The sequence below is a fragment of the Vulpes lagopus genome, chromosome 11 (genome assembly GCF_018345385.1).
Source record: "Vulpes lagopus strain Blue_001 chromosome 11, ASM1834538v1, whole genome shotgun sequence".
Taxonomy (NCBI): Eukaryota; Metazoa; Chordata; class Mammalia; order Carnivora; family Canidae; genus Vulpes; species Vulpes lagopus.
Window position 1 is genome coordinate 26,182,427 of NC_054834.1, and position 19,286 is coordinate 26,201,712.

The 19,286-nt window shown below is 39.3% G+C and overlaps 3 protein-coding genes across 3 annotated transcripts; all 3 read right to left on the reverse strand.

The window, feature by feature from the left end:
- Positions 1-158: 158 nt before the first annotated feature.
- Positions 159-1,124, reverse strand: LOC121472304 (olfactory receptor 6K2-like). The gene has a single exon (XM_041723567.1). It carries the CDS (start codon positions 1,122-1,124, stop codon positions 159-161), a length of 966 nt encoding a protein of 321 aa, XP_041579501.1.
- A 9,201-nt stretch (positions 1,125-10,325) lies between these two features.
- Positions 10,326-11,809, reverse strand: LOC121471515 (olfactory receptor 6K3-like). The gene is made up of 2 exons (XM_041722330.1): positions 11,801-11,809; positions 10,326-11,309 (listed from the first exon to the last, which is right to left on the reverse strand). Exons 1-2 carry the CDS (start codon positions 11,807-11,809, stop codon positions 10,326-10,328), a joined length of 993 nt encoding a protein of 330 aa, XP_041578264.1.
- Positions 11,810-16,797: 4,988 nt separating this feature from the next.
- On the reverse strand, positions 16,798-17,796 carry LOC121471516 (olfactory receptor 6K3-like). Its single transcript, XM_041722331.1, has one exon. The coding sequence runs from the start codon at positions 17,749-17,751 to the stop codon at positions 16,798-16,800; it is 954 nt and encodes a 317-aa protein (XP_041578265.1). The 5' UTR covers positions 17,752-17,796.
- Between the last annotated feature and the right edge of the window lie 1,490 nt (positions 17,797-19,286).

Genomic DNA, 19,286 nt, shown 5'->3' on the forward strand with positions numbered 1-19,286 from the left:
GAGTAAAAGAAACTATTGAATTCAGTTATTAGTGAATTTTGTTTCTTGGTGACCTCTGGAAGACCAGTTTGAGTAAAAGGATGATGGGAAAAGGCAGATCACAGAGAGTTGAGAATGAAAAGTCACCAACACCTATGTAGACTTCCAATAATTAGATCTTACTTGAGGTCCTTGGTCTTATAAAAAAAGGTTTTAGCTTGACCCCAGTGTTTTTTTATCACTTCCTTTATCTCTTTATTCCTCAGGCTATAGATGATGGGGTTGAAGAAGGGAGACAAAACTGCAAAGGCCAGAGCAATGACTGTATCCCAGAATAAGGAGTAGGTGGCAGAGAAGCGTAGGTACATGAGGGCCACATTGCCAAAAAAAAGCAAAAAAACAGTGAGGTGGGAGACGCACGTGGAAAACGCCTTGCGTCGGCCTTCAGCTGACCTAATATGTAGAATTACAGCCACAATACCAACATAGGACATGAAAATGAGCATTATAGCTGTAATAATCTCCACTGCATGGACAATATCCACTACCTGAATCATGACGATGGCTTGTGTGTCTGTGCAGGCCAAGCGTAGCACGGGGAGGAAGTCACAGAAGATGTGCTCAAGATGATTAGAGCCACAAAATGGCAGTGTGGAGATCCAGGCAATCTCAGGGAGAGGCGTGATAAAGCCGCAAACACAGCAACTTAAAGTCAGTTGGGCACACAGCCTGGGGGTCATGGTAGTGGGATAATGAAGAGGGCTGCAGATGGCCAGGTAGCGGTCAAAGGCCATTGCTGTCAACAGACAAACCTCACTGATGCCAGTGGAATGGAAGAAGTACATCTGCAGGAGACAACCATTTAAGGAAATGCTCTTCCTCTCACTCAGCAGGCTGGCAAGCATCTTTGGGATGGTCGCTGTTGTGTACCAGATTTCCAGGAAAGAAAGGGCGCTGATGAAGAAGTACATGGGCTTGTGGAGGTGAGCATTCAGCTGGACCACTATGATGATGACCAGGTTGCCGAAGACAATGAAAGTATAAATGAAGAGCAGGGGAACAAAACAGGAGACAGAGCTTCCCCAGGAACAAGGGAAGGCGGAGAAGATGAACTCCTGAGTGGTGCTTTGATTGGGGCTCTCCATTTTCTAGTTGAAAACAAGGACTTCCAACTCCCAGTGCACTCAACCTTGTAGGAGATGCCTACTAGTGGTCCAGAGGGAATGTGCTTACCAAATGCCAGCTCAGCTCTATGAGGATCCCTGCACTGGGGATGCAGAGGAAGACAAAGGACGAAGGAAGCAGCCCGTACTCTGTAGATGTTTACAACTAAAGTTATGGTGTGGGAAAATATCCAGTCAGAAAGTAGAGGCAGTATTTTAGACAAATGAGTCTCTAATTTTAGGATCCTTCGGAACCATATGGAGGGCTTGTTAAAGCTCAGATTGCTGGTCCCTACCCTGAGAGTTTCTAATTCAGTAGATCCTGGAAAAGGCCAAATAATTCACATGTCTAACACATTTCTGGGTGATTCTAATCCTACTGGTTAGGGGGACATCATTTGAAAATCATTATATTTAGACAAAGAACTAGACAAGGCAGTGAAGGAACAAGAAGGTGATTTTTTTCCCCCTGTATTCAAGTCACACTGATTCCCTGACAACTTCCCCACAATGGTTTCAGGATTCTTTCTTCAAGCTCCCAGGTCCTCATCTGATTCTTTACATATGATTTAATTGAGTATTTTGATGGCAAAGACAAACCATCACTGGTGAATTTCACCCCCTTCCTTCCCTTTCTTCTCTAACACATCCCCTTTCTCTATCTCCATATATACGTATAATATCATAATATGTATATGTGACAATTGTTCAGACAATATTCAGGGGAGACAAATAATAGCAATTTTTACATGTTATTCTTCTTTTCTTTTCTTTTCTTTTTTTTTAAGGTAGGCCATACTACCTTCATTTCCTTCCCTTCTCCCCTTTCTAGGAAATGGATCTCAAATATGTTTTATACCAGAAGGCTTTGGTCAAATGCCATAACTAATGGAAAGTAACTATGTGAAGCCAAAAATGCAGAGAGGTGCTCTAGTGGGATTGCAGGGGGTGCTGAGGTGGAGAGAGAAGCTGCAGGCTCTGTGGAATACGATGTAAACAACACATCGCAGGATATGGTCTTATTAATTTATTCCCTTTTCAGAATCATTTGTTTTATTTTCTTCACTGATTCTCTCTTCTTTTTTATTTTTTATTTTCATTTATTTTTTGATTCTCTCTTCTGCTATCAGATGTGCACAGATCTTATCTTGAGGGAGAAGTACTGTCTCTACACAGACAGTTCCTCTCCTTTGTACCAACATCATTTCCCCCTAATAAGTGGATATATATTTACTGTCTTCATTCTCTCCTGAATCCCTTTAAATCAATGATCTGCTCTCAATGCTCCATATCTCTTTTCTTAAAGTGTATTAGTGGCTTTCTGATTAAAAACTCAATGGCCTCCATCTTTCCTCATTGCCACTGACCTCCAAAGGTCAATCAGGTGATTGACCTGATTCTTGAAAATCTTTTCTTTTTTGCCTTTTGACACCACACTATCCTGATTTGTCTCAGTGGCTATTTTGTCTTCCACACACACCCCAATTTCTATCTTTGTTCTTTTATTTCTAACTCCATTTATTTTTACACAGAGATCTTATTTACTCAAAACTGTTGATCAACTTCTATTGGCTTCCTACTCTCATACTGATGTGACTCCAGTATTCCTTATTTTGGATCTCTCTCTGAACCCTCACATTTTCTTCAGAACCTTCCCACTTAGAGGCCTCACCTTGACCCAAACATGCAGACTCCACCTGTTACAGGCTGAACTATGTCCTTCCAAAGTTCACATGTTGAGGTTCTAACCCCTGGTACCTCAGAATGTGACTCTATTTGGAGAAAGAGTCTTTAAGGATATAATTAAATCAAATGAGAACAGTAGCATAGGCCCCAATCTGATTTGACCAGGGATCATCTAAGAAGAGAAACTGTAGACTCAGTTTCAGTGGCAGGACCATAGAAAGACTCAGGGAGAAGGCGGTCTCATACAAAACATAGAGAAAGGCCTCAGAAGAAAGCAACTCTGCCCAAACATGGATCTCAGACTTCCAGCTTCCAGAATTGTAAGAAAATAAATTCCTATTGCTTGAGCCACTCAGTCTGCGATGCTTTGTTACTAAAACCCCAGCAGGCTAGTGCACCATCCTCACCTGAGTGTGCCCCCATTGTCCCTTGCTGAATTTCTTATTTTTATTTATCTAGATACCAGCATCACTCATTTTATATCGACTGTGCCCTCATTTCTCAAACCCAATTAATCATCACTCTCTGCTTAACTTTTTTCTTGTTCCATCATCAATATCTTTTATTTCCATTGCCGTCACCCAAATTTGATGCCTACTCATAATGCTTCGACCTTTGTAACAGGTTTCCAGAGGTCTTACATCTCATACAAGCTTCCATCCCCTCAAAGTTTGTCTGGGTAGAACATCAGTTTGCTCGTGTGACCTCCTTCCATCCTCCAATTGAGTTTCACATTCTCACCATTCTCTTCTTCCAAGATGGCTCAGCTTTAAAAAGGTATCAAGTCCTCTAGGAAGACACTTTCCTAATCACTGAAATAGGAGATCATAAACTGCCTTTGCTATATAAATATATATTCATATATATATGTGAGTGACAATATACTAATATATATATAGTTGACACACACACAAACATATATATATATGCCTATCGATGATCATATCTATCATATATCTATCTATGCCTTTTAAAATATTTTTCCTTAGGTGCTTTGATTTTTCATATGCATATCTATCTTTTCCATGAGTTTTGATGTCCCCAGTGGTCATCACCACCACATCTTCTAACTGTGGCCCTCAGGCAGGGTTGTACGGACTGAACCAAGCTACTAGTTCAAGAAGGTGCCTCTGAGCAGACGCAGACCTAATTCTCTAATCTCCTGAAAAGATATGGTCAAGCCAAAAAAGGGATAAGGAAGATCTAAACCTGAAAGGAAAACCATTAGACTTTCCCCCACTGAACTCTCCTCTATCTAAAACTAGTAATTGTAAATCCAGTGCAAATGTTAATGGTGTTTGTGCTGAACAGCTGACTGTAAATCTCACTTGATTCCAGAAACATTGACTCTTGAAACATTTCAGAAATCAATCACAATGCTCATTTGTGGTTTTAAAGCAACCACTTGAGCCTTGACCCCATTTCCTGGGGAATTTTAATATTTAAAATTTTGTCCTTTATACTAACTTGCCCTATAATATTTTTCGTGCTAATTCCTCCTTGCTCAAAATCTTCTCAACAGTTATTCACAGTTATCTATTCTTATGCAATGGATTATTCTTTCTCTAGATATCTTCAATTCCCCCAGATTAGTTAATTCACTGACCTCACTGCTGTTGGCTTCCAAAGTCGGACAAACATAGATGAAGACTCTATCTTTCCCTGCCCTGATGTGGCCATCAACCTCCCTTGCTCTCCTGCTATGTCCCTACTCTGAGTCTTCCATCTAAACTGTATTTCCTTCACCAGCCAGTGATATATATAGACCTGATGCTCCCTAGTGTTTCTCCCTACCCTCCCATTTGTGTGTATATGTGTATCTTTTCCTGATCATAACTAGAATGGGAAGATAGACTCTCTTGAGGATTTTACATAAACTAATTAAGATAAGAAAACAATTGTTCCCATGATGGCTCCAATTAGGAAAAACAATTCAGCCTGGCAGTTAGGAGAATCCCAGTTCTGGGGACAAATGAGAGAGTCTGGGAGCCTGATGCATTGGAATAAATGTATTTTTAAAACCTTCCTTTTTCTGTAGTAATTCTGGTTAGATTGGCTGTTAATTGAATCAAAATGCTGAAAATCCAAGACTCAGATTTGAAAGAAGTTGATACAACAGAAAGCAGGGCATTTGTGGAACAGTGAAAAGTGAGATCTGAACTCCTGATTACTTATATCCAGGCCAAACTTAGGAAACAGCAGCCCTGCTTTTAAGCCATAAGATATTCCATTCTCTCTTTGAACTTCTCCTTCCTCGTGTCATGGGATAAGCTCTTCTTTAAAAAGTTCTAGTTTTGAGATGCCTGGGTGGCTCAGTGGTTGAGCGTCTGCCATGCATGATGCTGGGATCCGGGATCAAGTCTCACGTTGGGCTCCTTTGCAGGGAGCCTGCCTCTCCCTCTGCCTGTGCCTCTGCCTCTGTGTGTGTGTGTGTGTGTGTGTGTGTGTCTCATGAATAAATAAATAAAAGAAAAAAAGTTCTAGTTTTGTTATTGAAAACAACTATTGGAAACCCAAATCTGAATTTTAGGAAATTATATTTTCTTTTGGAATATTTCAAGTGGGAATTAGCAGCTAAAAATATATTTTCCTAAAAATTCCATGTTCACATTGACAAGTTCAACTTGATGCTAACACTGTACTTCAAAAGATGACTGCTTACTGATTCTTACTTTATAATTAAACTACAATTTATACTTGTGTCAGGAATGTTCTTTGCTTATCTGATCCCAAATTGACAAGTCATTCTCTTGGACTTTTCCTTATGGTTGCAAAATAGATCTCTAAATATCAAGCATCATTTGCATGTTCAGGGCAGAAAATTTTGTGACTGAGAGTCTATCAATAAAAGCTCTCGCAGAAATCCTAGCAAATTATTGCCAACATCTTGATGGTGAGAACCCCTTAACAGAGGTCAGCAAAGAATAATAAGCTTAGCAATGAGTCTTGCATTAAACAACTGAGTCAACAGTATCTGCTATATCCTTTCTCACCTTAAAATATTACTCTGAAAATTAAATTGTAATTTAAAATCCTACACAATTTTAAGTATTGTATTTATTTATAAGACTCCATGAAAGACATTGGTTATTACATAGAAACACTTTTACACTTGAAAACCAACAATGACATTTAATTCTGTTTCATCAGTTCCAAACTCAGGTAATGATTACCTTCAAATAGTATATGAAGTCATGTCTAAGAAACTTATATAGTTGCAGTCATTTGAGATTTATTGAAAAAAACCTCCCTATTTTCATAAATTATATGAAATTATAATATGAAAGTATATCTCATTTTTTAATATTTTGAAACATTACAACAACACTGAAATATGTAGTTACTTATTTAATGGTTGAAATTTTATAAAACACAGGGCTCAATAGAAAAACTGTTGACACATAATATTTAAGAGTTAAAAAGACCTGCTCTGGTTATTAAATATTAATAAATTATTAAACAAATTATTTCAGTGATTCTCAAATAAATGTATGTCTGCATTTTGTTTTGTTTTGTCTGCTTAGACTGACAAAGAATACAATGAGTGATATACATTGCATGGAGTAATGTGTTGAAATATAAACCCTCAATATTGCTGGCTGTATAAATTTTTACAATATTTAGAATGGTGATTTGGAATTATCTATTTCATTTTAAACCATGAATACCATCAAATATTGCATCTATATTTCAGGAATTAATCTTACAATAATATTGCAATGTGCAAACTTGTATGTAGTTTTTCACTGTGGCCTTTTGTATGATTAAAAGTGATTGAAATAAACTCAAATTTGCAGCAAATAGACATTAAATAAGTAACAGATGGGACAACTACAAAACATGCTGCAGTTATTATATGTGGAAATAATAGATCTCTGTGCTGTGACTTGGAGAGACATAAATGTGTTATTAACTCAGAAAATGTAACACTAATGGCTGTGATCTGCTTTTGTAAAAGAAAAGGGATTATATCTAAATTTATATTGAAATTTATTTTTAATTTCCTTTGTTTTCATTCTTCCTCTATTTTTTCCTATACAGCTATTTTGTTTTGTTTAGCTTTAAGATATCTTTTGTATGTATGTTTTCTTGAAAGACATACATTTGTATTTTATGTACATGTACTTTTTGTTTATATCAATTGTTTTGAATTGATTTCATTGCATTGCTGTTTTCTTTAGTCAGCATTATTTTTTTAGTTATTTATGTTTCTTTGTGTTCATTAAGTTTATAGTACCTAACACATATATGACCCTCTGAAGTATTCACTCATCATATTTTAAGTATTTCTTTTCCCATACTAGGTCACAGATTGCTACCAACTTCCCAAAACCCAAACAACATCTTCACATATATTAATTTCTTTGGGACATATTCCTAGGGACAGGATTACTAGGACAAAATACACTTGAATTTAAGTTCTACCAGATTTTTCTGCAAAATGTCTACACCAGTTTACATTCACAGCTGGGTATGTGTGTTTTTTGTCTCTGCATCCCCTCCAACTCTGACCCTTAACAAAGAATTTAAGCATCACTTCATGTACTCAGGAGCCTTTTGCATTTATCATCTTTTAAATTACTTGTCTAGATCAGTTGCTGATTTTCTTTAAGTTCTTTTTCTATTTTCTTGGTTTTTTAAAGAAGTCTTTTTATTTAAGTATAAGGATTTTTCTCACTGAAAACAAACTAAATAATTATACAATAAGGAATGACATTATGGCTTCAGACAAAGGCACACCAAATTACCTAACATAGCAGTTTCTAGTTAGAAAGCATCATAGAGAGTTCATATGAATTTTGTATTATGTTTGTACTAACACAAAACATTTTGCTTATGTACATACAGCAAGTAATAAGAATAAAAAAGGAGAATTTCTACAATGCCTCAATATGTTGTGCATATTTCTTATTTTCACATGGCTTGAAGAGCTTTTCTATTGAACTTTTATTCTACCTTAAAATATTTTTAATGTTCTAACTTTATTTTCAAGCACTGACCAAGTGCTAGGTGACTATAAGCCACAAAAATGATGAAGACAATGGTATAGAAAAGAGAATGTAACTTCCAAAGAATGGCTCTCCATATCTCTTCACCTCCCCTTCAGCACCTAAATAATGTTTCTAAATAATCAAAAATTCCCTTAATGTGTAAAATTTCTTTTTTACACACACAGACACATTCACACACACATACAATCAGGTAGCATGGTTAAGTAACCACACATTTGGTGCAAGTAATCTTTCTGAAAATGATAGAATTAAAAAAAATTAAGAATACAATTCTAAAATACTTACAACCTAAAAGAAGATCTTAAGATTCAAATAATAAGCACCAGTTACTAAATTTCTGCCATCCCAGGCTGGTGCAATGACAAAATGCCCACAAGGCAGACATTAAAACAATAATCATTTAGTCTCATACTCATAAGTCTGTTCATCTGCTGCAACAAGATGAGTTAGGTTGGACTCCTGGCTCTCAGTTCTGGACTCTAGACACCAGGCTTCAGGCAGGTTGGGTTCAGGTCTGCTCCACATGTCTCTCATTCTCTGAACCAGGGACTCTCAGTGACATGGCCTCATTGGTCCAATGCTGCAAGGGAAGCAGCTACTGAGGACAAATCCAACTATAAAGGCACAGATTTGATCTTAAGAATGTCCATTGGCATCCCAATCATCAAATAAAGAAAAAGGCTGATCCAGTGTTGTGGGGCAGGGAAGTATATGGTACCTACCATGAATCCACTCATTGCAAATTTGTGGAGTTATAATTCTGTTACAGGGGTGTGAAGAACCAGGACCAACTCAATTTACCACGGAAATTTATCACTCTATTATGGTGCAATTTCAACTTGTCAGTGATAGAATTGACAGCTCCACAGAATAAGAAGATTTATTATTTAATCTATATCAACTACTATTAGAGTTGTATTGAAAGTGCCACATTAATGCATTACCAGTGCAAACTTTATAAAAACAGTATCTTTACCAACAGCTATAAATATATCTGTACATTTTACTTTAATAAGTCAGGTTCTTGAAATTTATCTTGAAAAAGAAGTACTTGAAAATGAAAAGAACTTTATGTGAAAAAATGACAGTTGCCATATTTATAAGAATGGTGATAGGAAGCAATATGGAGGGTCAAAATAGAGAAATAACTTGTACATCCAATCAGTAAAATATTTTGTCATATTTAAACTGATTGATATAAGTACTTTGTAGTACCATGGATAAATTTCAGCATATAATTTTGAGTTCTAAAATATTTATTACCAAGTCACATAGGTATTATATTAAAACCACTACATAAATTATATATTTTAGCTCTGATATGGTAGGGAAGATAGACGATTTCTTAGAGAGATGAATTAAATCATCAATAAATTTCATTGACTATAAATGTAGATAAATGCATTTATTATAGTAAGTCTTAACACTCTTGCACTGATCCTACATAAGATGGTAAGTTCCCACAGGTAGGGATCTGATCTTCTCAACTGCTCTTTATTGTAGTTAACATAATACCAAATGCAGTCTGTGATGCTCCCGTTCGTGACAGCATCACATGCAGAGCACACACATACACAGATCTCAGAATACCAGCAAGCCTGACAAGAAAGGAAACAAAGGTAGGGGATCAAGTCTACAATCTGGGTGCCGGGAACTGTCGTTTATGCTTAATGTCCAGTAACTGCCTAAAAGAACTTGGACAAGTCATCTTAATGTCATGGGGAGTGAGCTACATGGGCTCCATCAGGTCACTGGGAGCTTTGTAAAGAGATGGTATTAAAACGTAATACCTGTATGACTAATATTGATAAAATTAATCATTTTAAAGTAAAAGAATGGGATCCCTGGGTGGCGCAGCGGTTTGGCGCCTGCCTTTGGCCCAGGGCGCGATCCTGGAGACCCGGGATCGAATCCCACATCGGGCTCCCGGTGCATGGAGCCTGCTTCTCCCTCCGCCTGTGTCTCTGCCTCTCTTTCTCTCTCTGTGACTATCATAAATAAATAAAAAATAAAAAAAATTAAAAAAATAAATAAAAATAAAGTAAAAGAGTAAATTAAAATCAATTAATATCAAACAAAATGGGGTGTCTTGAGTGGCTTAGTCATTTAAGCATCCTACTCTTGGTTTTAGCCGGGGTCATGATCTCGGGGTTGTGAGATTGAGCCCTGCATGGAGCAGGGAGCCTGCTTCTCTCCCCTTCTCTCTCCCCTGCTCTCTCTCTAAAAATATAAATAAACAATACATAAAATCTTAAGCATCAAATAAGATGGGAATACAAGAAAGAAAACAGTCCACTGATCCTAAAAAGTAAAGGGTGGAATTGGTATGTTTGTCATCTCTGTGAGTTCTCAGAGAACTTCATCAGTCTACCTACCAGCTCGTGGAGAAGAAATTTGGACTAATTGTGTAATTATTTTAAGTTCTACTGTCTGTGGGGCTGATATTTCATGAAAGCTCCATTTGTGTAGAGGACGTGTGCCTAAGTCACCTACCAGGTACATTAAACACCTTTTGAGGGCAAAGGAGTTTCTTAATAGCATCTTTCATATCCTTATTTCTCAGGCTGTATATAATGGGATTGAAAAAGGGGGCGAGGACAGAGAAGGTCAGAGCAATGGTACCATCCCAGAATGGTGTATACGTGGCAGAGAATCTAAGATACATGAGGGCCACGCTGCCGAAAAATAGCAGGAAGACAGCAATGTGGGCGGCACAGGTGGAGAAGGCCTTTTTACGACCCTCTGCAGAAGGGATGCCCAGGATCACGGTGACAATTCTGATGTAGGAAAGAGAAATGATCAGACCTGTTATCAGAATGGCCAGAGCATGAATCACATCTTGCACCAGGATCACAGAGGCATCAGTACAGGCTAAATGTAATAACGGTGTGAAGTCACAGAAGATCTGACGGATTTGGTTGGGGCCACAGAAGGGCAGAGTAGAAATCCACACAATCTCAGGTAGAAGGATGAGGAGACCAAAGATACAAGAGCCTGCAGAGAGCTGAGCACACAGCCGAGGGGTCATGATGGTCAGGTAGCGGAGTGGGTTGCAGATGGCCACGTACCTGTCAATGGCCATGACAGTCAGCAGGGCTCCTTCAGTGTTCCCAAGGGAATGGAAGAAGTACATCTGCAAGAGGCAGCCGGTCATGGAGATGGTCTTCTTCTCACTGACCAGGTTGGAGAGCATCTTGGGGATGGTGGCTGTGGTGTACCAGACCTCCAGGAAGGAGAAGGTGCTGATGAAGTTGTACATGGGGTTGTGGAGGCGGGCGTCCATCCTGACCGCAAAGAAGATCAATAGATTCCCAACGACAACAAAGGCGTAGATGAAGAGTAAGGGGAAGAAGTACAAGAGGCCACCATCCTGGAGCTGGGGGAATCCAGTGAAGACAAATTCCGTCACTACTGACAGGTTTGCACCCTCCTGTTTGCACCATCCTGTTGATGCGCCCAGCAGAGCTCCCTGTGAATGCAGGAGAGGTTATGCCCAACTAACAGAGAAGGGAATCAATACAGTATAACCCTAAATACTATTTCAGTGCCTGGTGCTTTGTGTTCCAACATTTCCCAGGTTCAAAATAACCAGTGACTTGCCTGTATCTGTGATCTTTTTATTTAGGACACAGCATAGCATAATGATTAACGAATAGCAGGGGTTCCAATCAAACATATGAGCCTGAATTCTCATTCTGCCACATATTATTTGGATGATAATGGGCCAGTTACACAATGTCTCCGAGGCTCAGCATCTCCTTCGATAGCTGAAAACATATTAGTGCAACCAGAGTTGTGAGTATTAAATGAATTAATGTCTCAAAGTCCCTGGCATTGATGCTTAATATCTGTTATCATTTCCTTCCTAGATCAGCTTTCTTAATATTAGCACCATTTTGTTCAGATCTTGTTCACTCCTCAACCATTTGCTGTGTGAATCCCCTCTTTACTGGCGCTTACAGAAGCCATTCTGTCCTGTGTGTCAGGGACATGATAATTGTAAAGCAAAGGAGAGTTTCAGTTATTATATTATGTCCATACTTTTGTGCCAGAAACTCCTGATTACTGCTCTTTGAAGATTTTCTCCCTTGGCTCTCATGAAACCCCACTCCAGCTGTGCCCTGTTCCTAGACAGTAGCCTCCTCTCAGCTGTGTGTTATATCATTGTTTCCTAATTTTATGTATTATGGACCAATCTTCTCTGCTCATTCAGTACATGGCTATATACTGCAAGGTCCTGCTATGGCCCCTAAGATCATGTTCCTCTACACTCTGTTGATGAACACATAGTTGTCAAACCTCTGTCTCCAGCACAGGTGTGTTTCCCAGACTTCAGACCTACATATCCGCCCCCACCCCCGCCACCTGCCTGCCACTCTCTCCCGCACTATGGTGGTTTTCATGGTTCTCTGCCACCTCCCTGGGATCGTTGGCTTTGTGAATGGCAACCCTCTTCTTGGAAGGCCTTCAGACTCACTTTTCTTCACTAGGAAACTCTTGGGATTCCTTCAGGTTTCGGCTCATCCACTGTCTCCTATCAGAAGCCTCAAGATTGTTGCTGTGTTCTCATCTCCTTCCTGACATTGATACACGTGTGCACACACATGCACACACACACATCTGGGTTCTACTCATGTGTCCTTCACGGGGCCCCTGCCATAAACCTTACCATGTTTCATTGCAATTCTTGTATCTGTTTCAATTCACCGTATTGTGAACTTCTATCAGGGCAGGATCAGCTTTTTGTCTTTCATGCCCCCTAAGATGTATTAAGTACTTGAGAGTAGCTTCTTTTATAATGAATAGGTTTGGATAAGATTTGAAACCATCATTAAAGCCAGAAAAATCCAGAAGCAAGGCAGGTGGGAAGGAAAGCATAAACATTCATATCTTAGAGCATCACACAGTCTAAATAACTGGTTATAATTTCTGATTGAAAATATGCAGAGCCCATAGCTCCAATGATGGAACTTTCTCAGAAGCCCTAGTGCAGGGCCCAAATTCAAGCCTTCTCAAATCTTCACTGAGTCTTTAGCGTGTGTTTCATCCAAATATGGGAGGAATTGGATGTTTTCTCCCCCAGACCTCAGTGACGCTAGGCTTACCTCTGACAGATACAGAAGGGCTCTTCCTTCTCCCTGGGTCTCTGCATTTCCAAATGTCCTTTCACCCTCTCTGAGGACTTGTTATAGCCATCCTACAGAGGACACTAGAGGGGAAATGAGCTCCACTGAGGATGTATCCCCTGGTAAATAAGTAGAAAGCAATCTTTTCTCTCATGGGGTCAATTATCAGAGCACCTCTGCACTATCTTCTCATTAGATCTCCAGGTCAAAGGGGATTCAGTGCTTCATGGAAGATTCACAGATCCTGGTGACCATTGCTACTGCCTTTTTCTTGTCATCATTATGATTTTACCGGTCAGTCTCCATCTTGGTATGGAATTGGGAGGGTTCCATACAAAGAACAGTTTGGGCAGACCTCATCCTTACAAAAACACAGATCACATAGGGTAGTGTTGAGGGTGATTTATTGGCATGGTAAGTATTGTGAATAAGTGAGTGAAGAAAAAGAAGAACAATTTTTGTGAAACCATGTCATTTGGGAAACTGAGCCAGTTCTAAAGAAGACGATGAAAGAATGCCCACTTTTTCCTTCCAATAACGTACATGGGGCTCTCCTTCAAATTATTCCTATTGATTTTGATGAACTCTTTAAATTTCCTATTTTTCTCCACAAAACATATGAAAGATTGGTGCATAGTTCTTGTATACCATTTTGTTTACTGGGTGTTGCAAACGTTATAAAATAAAACAACATAGATTAACTTTTTTTTTTCTATTCATCATTCTTATAGAAAATATCTTAGAGGGACACCTGGGTGGCTCAGTGGTTGACCGTCTGCCTTTGGCTCAGGGTGTGATGCTGGAGTCCCAGGATTGAGTCCCACATCGGGCTCTCTGCATGGAGCCTGCTTCTCCCTCTGTCTGTGTCTCTGCCTCTTTCTCCATGTCTCTCATAAATAAATAAATAAAATCTTAAAAAAAAAAAAAGAAAGAAAATATCTTTAGGAAAAAGGACCTCTCTCCTCATCCCTATCTAGTCATGGAATTTGAGACTTAAAATACTATATAAAAATAAATTTATATTAACTACCATTGTGTAAGTCACATTTATTTTTAACCATTGAAAATAATCAGGGGAAAAAAATAATCAGGGAAGATCTTTTTCCTTCGTGTTTCTCTCCCAAGTGTAGTACTACTACAGGATTTCATCGCTAAGCAATATTTTATATGCTCCTTTGAATATGCAAATTCATTTAATTTATCTATTTTCCCCCCATGGAAACTAATCTGTTTTTAGTATCAGTAACATTTGGTAAGTTTACTTTTCATATATAATCTGTGGTTCGTCTGCTCACTGTTTCTAGAAATAAAATTATTTCTATGAGGAGATGCATAAATTGACAAGAAAGAAGAGTGACTTAATTTGCTTTAAGAAAAAGAAATACTAAAAAAAAAAAAAAAAAGAAAAGAAAAAGAAATACTTGGGATCCCTGGGTGGCGCAGCGGTTTGGGGCCTGCCTTTGGCCCGGGGCGCGATCCTGGAGACCCGGGATCGAATCCCACGTTGGGCTCCCGGTGCATGGAGCCTGCTTTTCTCCCTCTGCCTGTGTCTCTGCCTCTCTCTCTCTCTCACTGTGTGCCTATCATAAATAAATAAAAATTAAAAAAAAAAAAGAAATACTTAATTGGTCTGTATTTGCCCTCATCCAGGTGTTAGGAAGCCTAGAGATTGAAAGGGCTGAATGACAATAATGCCCTCTTTTTAACCTAGCAGACCTGCCATCACTGAATCCTAGAGTTGCCCTAGTGTAATTCAAGTAAGCATCTCATTGGCAGATGGGCACCAGTTGGCAGCATTACAGAAGGACATATTTGCACAGTCTCTTTATTCTCTAATTCCAATAAGTTTGTTGCTTTTAGAACACTCTTCCTCCCCACTCTTGTTTTAACTGCACCACAGGAAAAGTGTAAATCATTGAGCTATATAAACACTAAGTGACACTTGGAGAAATCAATACCCTTTTATTTTTTATTTTTTTAATTTTTTTATCAATACCCTTTTAGATTAACAGAATCATTTCTAAATCTTTTGGTTTGTTTTCCTTCGGTATGGGGAGTTATATATTACTCAATCGACAACAGCGAGTGTCCGTATGTGGGAGCATAGCTTGAATACGTTACGCATCCTCCACGGTCTTTCTGTAGATTCTCCAGCTCCCGTGGTACATTGATCTCCCCAACACCTGCTGCAGACTTAGGAATGCTGACCTAATGATGTGAATGCTGGTTGCCATGGAGCAGGAATACAAATTTTCTGGAGAGGCTACCATGAAACCATGAAGCGCAAGCCTTAGTCTATGTAGAGGTCTTGCTGGATAATTTTTTGTTTCCTTATCGACCTTTGTTTGTTTTCTTTACTTTTGATGATTATGACTCATGTTCAAAGTCACTGCATATAGCTTAGGGTGCCGTGTAGGAATGAATTTTTCTCTGTTGCTTGTGGAATCCTAAACTCAGACTTTTGAAGCAAAGATGTTCCAGCTTTACTTAACATCCCATCCACCAAAAGACAGGGATGAATAGGTAAACCCATCACTTGATGAACAGAAACATTCTAGGGATCTGTTAAGGAACCTGTATTTACAGGCCCCAAAATGCATTTAACAAAATCCAGGTTTTGGTTGGAAATCCAGGTTAAATCCAACAGTTTTATCAAAAAGATTACTTCAAAATATTTCCTAAATAGGCCCTTCCCTTGCCTGTATTGAACTCCCTTAAATTTTGCTTCGTGTGTATTATGACTTTAAGAGAGTATTTACATTTTGTCTATTGAAATCACCTTTCCTTCTTTCTCACGACTTACATAGCTGTTGGGTTTGTGTCTTTTTGTTTGTTTGTTTTTTATGGGTTTTTTGTTTGTTTGTTTGTTTGTTTGTTTTGTTTCTTTTTGTTGTTGCTATTGTTGTTTTTTCCAGAAGAATGAGTGTGATGTATGCTGGGAGGATGGTTTTGTGTTCTGTGTGTCTTTTGGGTTTAGAGAAATTAATACGAACTTGGTTTTGGTTGTTTTGTTGGACTATTGAGGAAGACAATTTAAACATGTAGGATAAAATTCCTATTTTCATACCGAAATTTGTACCTGTGTTTTATAAAGATAATTATAATGGGCGTGCATAAATGATGATGGAAACTTAAGGCAATAGTATTGGATATAGCAAAAAGAGGAAAATTTTTAGAACTTTTGGTTAAGCAGTCAAATGAATTGTTTGTTATTTAAAACTGCCATTTGATGGATGAAAGACTTTTCTGCTAAAGAAAATAAAGATGCTTAGCCCTGGGAGGCAAGCAATGATGAAGATCCCTATCTGTGTGTATCTGAGTGCACTGAAGTGTTTTGGTGCAAATAATGTCCCACAAAGGACTTTTCTTATGAACAAGTCTGGCAATAATTTAGTCTTACTAAATGTAGATGCCTATTATTCTAATGAAAAGCTAATTACACAACTAAAAATATAGTTTTCTTCCTTAACTATTATTTTCCCTTTTTTAAACAAGGCATCTGCTTCCCAACAAACCTAATCAGATCACTCATGATTTGCAATGAAATAGAAAACTTTCTTGAGGTGTAATACCTGAAGCATGCAGCCGGCTTCTGAAGTTTGTCTTTAGTTACAACTTTTCACAAGAAAGCAAGCAAGGCTTTCAACCCCATAATAAAACTCTTGACCATATAAATATCAGGTGTTATAGCTATGACAGATGCGTTTTCGTAGCTATAAGGGAAAGTAATCAGGAGAACAGATGGAAAGTTCAGTGTGACAAAGAACTAGATATAGTTTCATTTTTTAATCTGTTAGAGAAACATTAAAACAGTGGAAGTGGAGCTGCTGCTCAGAATGAACTTCCAGACATGCTCGATGCTTTCTGAAGATAGAAGAGTTTTCTAATTGCATTCTTCATGTCCTTGTTTCTCAGACTATAAATGATGGGGTTGAAGAATGGGGCAAGGACAGTAAACATCAGTGCAATGGCTGTGTCCAAAGCTGGGGGGTAGGTGGCATTGAAACGCAAGTACATGAGGGACACACTGCCAAAGAAAATCAGGAAGACAGTGAGATGGCCCCCACAGGTAGAAAAGGCCTTCTGCCGACCCTCAGCAGAGGGGATCCTCAGGATCACAGAGACAATTCTGATGTAGGATAGGGCAATGATTAGGATGGTGATGATGATGGCCACAGCGTGGATCACATCTTCAACCAGAATCACGGACGTGTCTGTACAGGCCAGCCTCAGCACTGGCACCAAGTCACAGAAGATCTGATGGATTTGGTTGGGCCCACAGAAGGGCAGTGTGGAAATCGTTACAATCTCAGGAAGTAGGATGAGGAAGCCAAATATGCAGGAGCCTGCAGAGAGCTGAGCACACAGCCGGAGGGTCATGATCATCTGGTAGTGGAGAGGGTTGCAGATGGCCACGTACCTGTCAATGGCCATAGTGATCAGCAAGATCCCCTCTGAATTCCCAAGGGAATGGAAGAAGTACATCTGCAAGAGGCAGCCGGTCATGGAGATGGTCTTCTTCTCACTGACCAGGTTGGAGAGCATCTTGGGGATGGTGGCTGTGGTGTACCAGACCTCCAGGAAGGAGAAGGTGCTGATGAAGTTGTACATGGGGTTGTGGAGGCAGGCGTCCATCCTGACCGCAAAGAAGATCAATAGATTCCCAACAACAACAAAGGCGTAGATGAAGAGTAAGGGGAAGAAGTACAGGAGGCCACCATCCTGGAGCTGGGGGAAGCCAGTGAAGACAAATTCTGTCACTGCTGACCGGTTTGCACCCTCCATGTGCCCAGCACAGCTCCCTGTGAATGCAGGAGAGGGCACATACCAGCTCACGGGGAGGAGGAGAAGAAAGGATTATGTACAGCTAAATAACTCCAATGCATAACAGGATAGAACTGGAAGTTTTTATTTTTTCCTGATGCCACATGCTTGTGCATATTGATTAATATTTGACATGTTTTCTAACTCCTTCAGAGGCACAATCACAGAAACAGGTGTCTCCAAGTGTTTTTGATCGTCCAGGTGTGTTCAGCTTCACCTGTAATACAACTATGGGAATTTTGTAAGTTAAACACAATTACTATATTATGATCTAATAATTCAAAATATATGTGCATATTATAATGAATTTTAGAAGTAAGGGACAAGAATAAAAATAAACACAATAGAAATTGTATTATTTTTTTCTTTCTACCCCAATGAACATTCTTGCACATTCTTCCTTGGAGCTTTCTGTTCTAGGGGATTGGAATGTAGACCAGTAGTCTACACTGAAACCCCAATCGAGTCTCTTACTACCTACCCGTCTTTTGGCAAATTACTTAATCTTTTAGGCTCAAGTACTCATTTGCAAAATGAGATTACAATAGTACCTATCTAATAGGGAATCTGTAGGATTAAGTACATATATTCACAGGACTTAATCACTGCTTAACAGGCAGCTTCTTGGACAGGTGGTAAATTCCAACTCCCCACACCTTTCGTTCTCCTACAGCACGGCTGCGCGCTCGCTCCCCCACTTCTGCACTGAAGCTCTTCCAACCAAGCTCAGCGTCGCCCTGCCTGCCCATGTTAATGGAGACTCTGTTGTCCTCTGGCTCTGGACACAGTTCATCCCTTTACCTGAGGCTTTCCTCCTCCACTTCTATGATTCCATCCCTAAGAGTAAGGGGCATGAATAAAAATAAACAGAAGTTACATTACATATTCCCAATGGCTCTCAGAAGTGGTTCTGGTTTTGTCTTTTTCTTTTGTTTCACTTATTTTCATTCATTCTATCATCCTTACTCTTCTCTTCTCTCTCCCACCTAACTGTTCTCCAAGTGCTCACTTCCTGCATCCACTCTGTTCTCAATAATTCTATTTGCTCCTGTGGTGATCCCATCCACTAACAAGATCTCAATTATTACTACTTGCAGCTGTTTTTCTCCAGCCAACTGTCTTTCATGAGCTCTAAGCCCACACATCTGACTCCAAACTTGCTCCGGCTTCTCCTCCTAGCATCCCCAGTGCCGTTCCCCCAGAGTGCCCTCATGCACACTGCTTTGCGGGATCACCATAGCTCCTGTGTGTATCATGTCCTTGGACTGTAGGATAGCCATTCCCCCTCTGCTTACAAAAAATAATGCTTAATACTGGTCATGTTTCTGCATGCTCCCCACCCCTTATAAACCCCCTGACTTAGCTTTTCTATGCCTTTAATTCCTCTCTTGTAAGATGGAGAAAATATTAATACTGGCACATAATGTTCAAAGAACGGGAGACCTGTATAATAGCAGTAACAGTGTTCTAGAGTGTGGTGGGGTATCAAGTCACTT

Bases quoted from the DNA above. Each gene is read 5' to 3' on its own strand.
- LOC121472304 (XM_041723567.1), bottom strand. From the start codon at position 1,124: ATGGAGAGCCCCAATCAAAGCACCACTCAGGAGTTCATCTTCTCCGCC.
- LOC121471516 (XM_041722331.1), bottom strand. From the start codon at position 17,751: ATGGAGGGTGCAAACCGGTCAGCAGTGACAGAATTTGTCTTCACTGGC.